Below are 6000 nucleotides of genomic sequence, written 5' to 3' on the forward strand. Positions count from 1 at the left end.
TTGATTTTTTGGCGTGTAGTTCTTTCCATTTTACTTATTGTTGTAGTTGTGTATATTGTTTTCTTGGCTCTGCTTACTTCATTCTGCATTGGTCATGCTTCTCTGTATTCATCACACACTTAATTTCTTACAGCATAGCAATATCCCATTACCTTAATGTACCACAATTTATTCAGCCATTCCCCAATTAATGGGCATCTATTTTATTTCCAGTTCTTAGCTGTCACAAAAAGTGCTGCTATAAATGCCATTTCACAACTCCACAATATATTAGTATGCCTAGACTTCCACAACCCCTCCAACATTGACCATTGCCATTTTTTGCTATTTTTGTCAATTGTCAAGACGTGAGGCAAAACCTCAAAGTTGTTTTGATTTCCATTTCTCTTATTATTTGTGATTTGGAGCATTCTTTCATGTGATTGTAAATACTTTGCAGTTTTTTAAAGGACTGTTTGTTCATATCCTTTGACCATTTATCTATTGGGGAATGGTTATTAGTCTTACATATATTTATTAATTGTTTCTGTGTCTTGGATACCAAATCTTTATCAGAGAAATTTGTTACAATGATTTTCCCCCCATTCAACTACTTCCTTTCTTTATCCTAAATGCATTAATGTTGTCTGTACAGAAACTTTTCACTTTCAAGTAATCAAAGTTATGTTTTATCTTTGTAATTGTCTTTATCTCTTGTCTAGTTAAGAATGTGTCTCTTAGCCATAGTTTTGAGAGGTATATGATCTACTTCTCTTCTGATTTTTTCATACTATGATCTTTAATATTGAGGTCATATAACCATTTAGAATGTATCATGGAGTATGGTATAAAATGTTGGTCTAAGGAAGCCTAATTTCTGCCAGTTCTCCCAACAGCTTCTCTCAGTTAAGGAGGTTTTTCCTAGGTAATTTTTGTCTTCCACTTTATTAGGTTCTATTATTTCTAAATCTCCCTTGTCTACCTTTTCCATTAATCTGTCTTTTTATTTTTTAACCAGAGCCAGAAGGTTTTAAGGACTGCTGCTTTATAATATAATTTGAGGTGTGGAAATGCTATTCTCACCTTCATCACTATGTGTTTTTCATCATTTCCTTTGATATTCTAGATCTTTTGTTTTTCCAAATGACTTTTGTTATTATTCTATCAAGTTCTGTAAAGCAAAATTAACTTTTTGTTAAATTTTACTACATTTGAATCTTGACATGCTAGGGGTCACTTTTCATTACCTGCAGTAGATCGTGCAGAAAGCCAAATATTATGCAGTTATAGCTGTCATGGTTTCTTGGATCCAAGTTCTCTGACTCCCAAGTCAGTACTGTTCCCACTATACCACAATGTTCCCTTGCATTTAAAAAAAATTCTGTTTTTATTCAGTCTAAATTATCATATGATATAAAGCCAGATTATTGAAGATGATATACTCTCATTCAAATCTCAATTCATATTTTTTGGAAGATGTAATTTGAGGTACTTACTGCTGTTCTAAAATGTTGTGTGTGTGTGTGTGTGTTTTTTTTATTTCTCTCTGTGCAGATCAGATCTCATTCCCAGTTTGGTGATCTCTGCCAGAGGGCCACAGCTGCTTCCTGTTGCCCCAGCTGGACCCTGGGAAACTACATCGCTATACTTAACAATAGATCGTCCTGTCAAAAAATTGTCGAGAGAGACGTTTCACATACCTTGAAGCTGCTTCGAACGTGTGCCAAACACTACTACAATGGCACCTTGAGGCCAGACTGCTGGGACATAGTGTCCCGGAGGAAGGACCAACTCAAGTGTACCAGCGTGCCTCGTAAATGCACCAAGTACAATGCCGTTTACCAGATCCTCCACTACCTGGTAGACAAAGACTTTCTGAGCCCAAAGACAATTGACTATGTGGTGCCAGCCTTAAAGTACAGTATGCTCTTCTCGCCTACTGAGAAAGGGGAAAGCATGATGAACATTTACCTGGACAACTTTGAGAACTGGAACTCTTCGGATGGTGTGACCACTATCACAGGAATAGAGTTTGGTATCAAACACAGTTTGTTTCAGGATTATCTCTTAATGGATACTGTGTATCCCGCCATTGCCATTGTGATTGTACTCTTAGTCATGTGCATTTACACCAAGTCCATATTTATCACTCTAATGACTATGTTTGCCATAATCAGTTCTTTGATTGTATCCTATTTTCTCTATAGAGTAGTATTTAACTTTGAGTTTTTCCCCTTCATGAATCTCACTGCACTCATCATCTTGGTTGGTATTGGAGCAGATGATGCTTTTGTACTGTGTGACGTTTGGAATTACACCAAATTTGACAAACCCCATGCTGAAACCTCTGAGACGGTGAGCATCACGCTGCAACATGCCGCACTCTCCATGTTTGTCACCAGCTTCACCACTGCCGCTGCTTTTTATGCTAATTACGTCAGCAACATCACCGCTATCCGGTGCTTTGGAGTTTATGCCGGGACTGCCATTCTGGTGAATTATGTCCTCATGGTCACTTGGTTGCCTGCCGTAGTTGTGCTTCACGAGCGGTACCTCCTCAATATATTCACTTGCTTCAAGAAACCTCAGCAGCAGATGTACAGCGACAAAAAATGCTGGACAGCAGCCATTTGCCAAAAGTGCCATAAAGTGATTTTTGCCATTTCCGAAGCATCTCGGATTTTCTTTGAAAAAGTGTTACCATGCATCGTCATCAAGTTCCGGTATGTTTGGCTCTTCTGGTTCCTTGCCTTAACTGTAGGCGGGGCGTATATCGTGTGCATTAATCCAAAGATGAAACTACCTTCTCTTGAGCTGTCTGAATTCCAGGTGTTCAGGTCTTCTCACCCTTTCGAACGCTATGATGCAGAGTACAAAAAGCTCTTCATGTTTGAACGTGTTCATCATGGGGAAGAGCTGCACATGCCCATCACAGTCATCTGGGGTGTGTCCCCTGAAGACAATGGAAATCCGCTCAACCCCAAAAGTAAAGGGAAGTTGAAGCTGGATACCACTTTCAACATAACTAGCCCGGCTTCCCAGGTCTGGATTTTGCACTTTTGCCAGAAGCTGAGGAATCAGACTTTCTTTTACCAGACTGATGAGCAAGACTTCACCAGCTGCTTCATTGAGACATTCAAACAATGGATGGAGAACCAGGATTGTGACGAGCCTGCCCTTTACCCGTGCTGCAGCCACTGGAGCTTTCCTTACAAGCAGGACATTTTTGAATTGTGTATCAAGAGAGCCATCATGGAGCTAGAAAGAAGCACCGGGTACCATCTGGACAGCAAGACGCCAGGGCCAAGGTTTGACATCAACGACACCATCAGGGCCGTAGTGCTGGAGTTCCAGAGTACCTACCTCTTCACGCTGGCCTATGAAAAGATGCATCAGTTCTATAAAGAGGTGGACTCGTGGATTTCCAATGAACTTAGTTCTGCTCCTGAAGGCCTTAGTAATGGTTGGTTCGTCAGCAACTTGGAATTCTATGATCTTCAAGATAGTCTCTCGGATGGCACACTCATTGCCATGGGTCTTTCGGTGGCCGTTGCATTTAGCGTAATGCTCCTTACAACTTGGAATATAATCATAAGCCTTTATGCAATTGTTTCAATAGCCGGAACTATATTTGTCACCGTTGGCTCCCTAGTTCTCCTGGGTTGGGAGCTGAATGTCCTAGAATCTGTCACAATTTCCGTAGCTGTTGGTCTGTCTGTAGACTTTGCCGTCCATTATGGAGTTGCTTACCGCTTGGCACCAGACCCAGATCGAGAGGGAAAGGTGATCTTCTCATTGAGTCGCATGGGCTCTGCGATAGCAATGGCTGCCCTGACCACCTTTGTAGCTGGTGCCATGATGATGCCCTCCACAGTTTTAGCTTATACTCAGCTTGGCACTTTTATGATGCTTATCATGTGCATCAGTTGGGCTTTCGCAACCTTCTTTTTCCAATGCATGTGCCGATGCCTTGGGCCCCAAGGTACCTTTGGCCAAATTCCTTTACCGAAAAAGTTTCAATGTAGTGCCTTCTCTCATGCTTTGTCTCCAAGCCCAAGCAACAAGGGACAGAATAAAGCACATGCCATGAATACATATCATTTGGATCCCAGAGGTCAAAAGTCTGAACTAGAACATGAATTTTATGAGTTAGAACCTCTGGCATCCCATAACTGTAACACCTCAGAGAAGACAACTTATGAAGAAACCCACATTTGCTCTGAATTTTTCAATGGCCAAGCAAAGAATCTGAGTGTGCCTGTACATGCAGCCTACAACAGTGAACTCAACAAAAACAGTAAAAATAGTACCAGCTCTGCTTTGTTGCAGTCATCTGTGGAACATCATACCATGTGCCAGCTCTTCTCTCTGAATAGGAGGTGTAGCTGCCCACATGCCTATAAGCATTTGAGATACAGTCCTCATTCATGCCAGCAGCTGGGGGATTGTTTGTGCTTCCAGTGTGCTCCTGCAGCAGGAAACTTTGTACAGGTCCAGAATAGCATGGCACCCCTAAATGCTGTGCAACAAGTCCCTGAAGGTTTTGTGCATCCCATCCAGCATATCCACCACTGTCCTTGCTTACAAGGAAGAGTGAAACAACCTGTAATGCAGAATTCTCTACCGAGAAATTTTTTTCTCCATTCAGTGCAACACATTCAGTCCCAAGAAAAAATCAGCAATGCCCATGCACATAGTCTTCAGAGCATCGAAGAGAACATGAAGACTCTTCCAAAGACGATGGACTCCTCACCATTTATCTGCAGAAGCACAGGCTCTGTAATAAAGTCATGTTGTGATCCCGAAAATACTGTGTTACCAAACCAAAGGGAACTCTGTGACCTAGTAGGGAATTCTGAGGTCAGTGGAAATGAAACCAAGGGCATCTGCTCAGTGAATCAGACCGACAAACCAGAGAGTAAGGGGGACCTGAGTTCACCACAGCCTGGTCTAATTGTAAGCTCGGAACATTTAAACCAAAATGAACCAAAACTTATATTTAACAGTTTAAGGAGTGAGGGTGGTTATGTATCTCACCCTAGCAATTCCCAGTGTTGTGGTAGAGTTGTCAAGGTGAAGTGCCATTCTGTGGACTATCAGATGCCAAACATTGAAGCCAATGTGCCTGCTGTATTAACACACTCGGAACTTTCCAGTGAAAGTTTAATAAAAACACTATAATAAATATTAAGTTTAGAAAGTGTCTCAATCTTTCTTTTCAAGTGGAAATTCGGAATGGCTCCTGAAAACACAGAAATGAACATTTTAGCGTTGATTAACACTGAGTCATGGAACCAAATGGAAACCTCAGTGAACCAAAAAACAAAATTTCATAGGTATTGGGTGGAGTTTTGTTTTATTCTTTTGTTGAGAGTAGATGAGCTTCACTGAAAATTGTATTCATTTTTTCTCATAAGATATTATGACCGTTATAAAATTATTTCTAATACAGTAGTTTTTGCAACTTGAAACCAGGGATAAAAGAGAAATGTCCTATCCAACATCTTCACCCAGAACTCAAGGGCTTCTCTTTCCTCAGGGATCCTAGGTCCCGTAGTTTTTATTCTTAGCAGTCATATTTCCATCCCAATTCAGATCCTAGACTTTTGCTTAAAATCAACATGGATTGAGCATATAGACAGTTTTCTCCTATCTGTGCACAAAGGCATAAGAATGACTTTGGTTTTAATAGTTTTTAATATTAGGTTTTAATAGAGATGGCCCCAGCAATAATTCCATAATGTCTTTTAGGGCTGAGCAGTGGGAAAACACTGTATTTTTGGTGAAGCCACATTCAAAGATGAATCGATAATCTCAGCCGTTCAAGGGCGGCAGGTAAAGGAAGATCCTTTTGTAAATGTCCCAGAGATTATTACCATGTTCAGTACGAGTTCATGCTCAAATTGATGTCTTCTCGGTATTAGCTGTCATCCATATTTGTCTTTCTCGTTCAGTTATTAAATTGGTTGGCAAAGCAGCCACAAGTAATATTCAGTTGAACCATCATTTTAACACCCAGAA

At 40.7% G+C, this 6000-nt stretch overlaps 1 protein-coding gene across 1 annotated transcript in view; it reads left to right on the forward strand.

Annotated features, from left to right (window-relative positions):
- DISP1 (dispatched RND transporter family member 1) overlaps positions 1 to 5170 on the forward strand; it is a 73375-nt gene extending 68205 nt beyond the window's left edge. Inside the window, exon 8 of the mRNA XM_036757515.1 lies at positions 1534 to 5170. Coding sequence (XP_036613410.1) covers positions 1534 to 5160 — 3627 coding nt within the window. The 3' untranslated portion in view covers positions 5161 to 5170. The remainder of the gene's footprint in view (positions 1 to 1533) is intronic.
- The last annotated feature ends 830 nt before the right edge of the window (positions 5171 to 6000 follow it).

This window comes from Trichosurus vulpecula, chromosome 4 (assembly GCF_011100635.1).
Source record: "Trichosurus vulpecula isolate mTriVul1 chromosome 4, mTriVul1.pri, whole genome shotgun sequence".
In the NCBI taxonomy this organism is placed as follows: Eukaryota; Metazoa; Chordata; class Mammalia; order Diprotodontia; family Phalangeridae; genus Trichosurus; species Trichosurus vulpecula.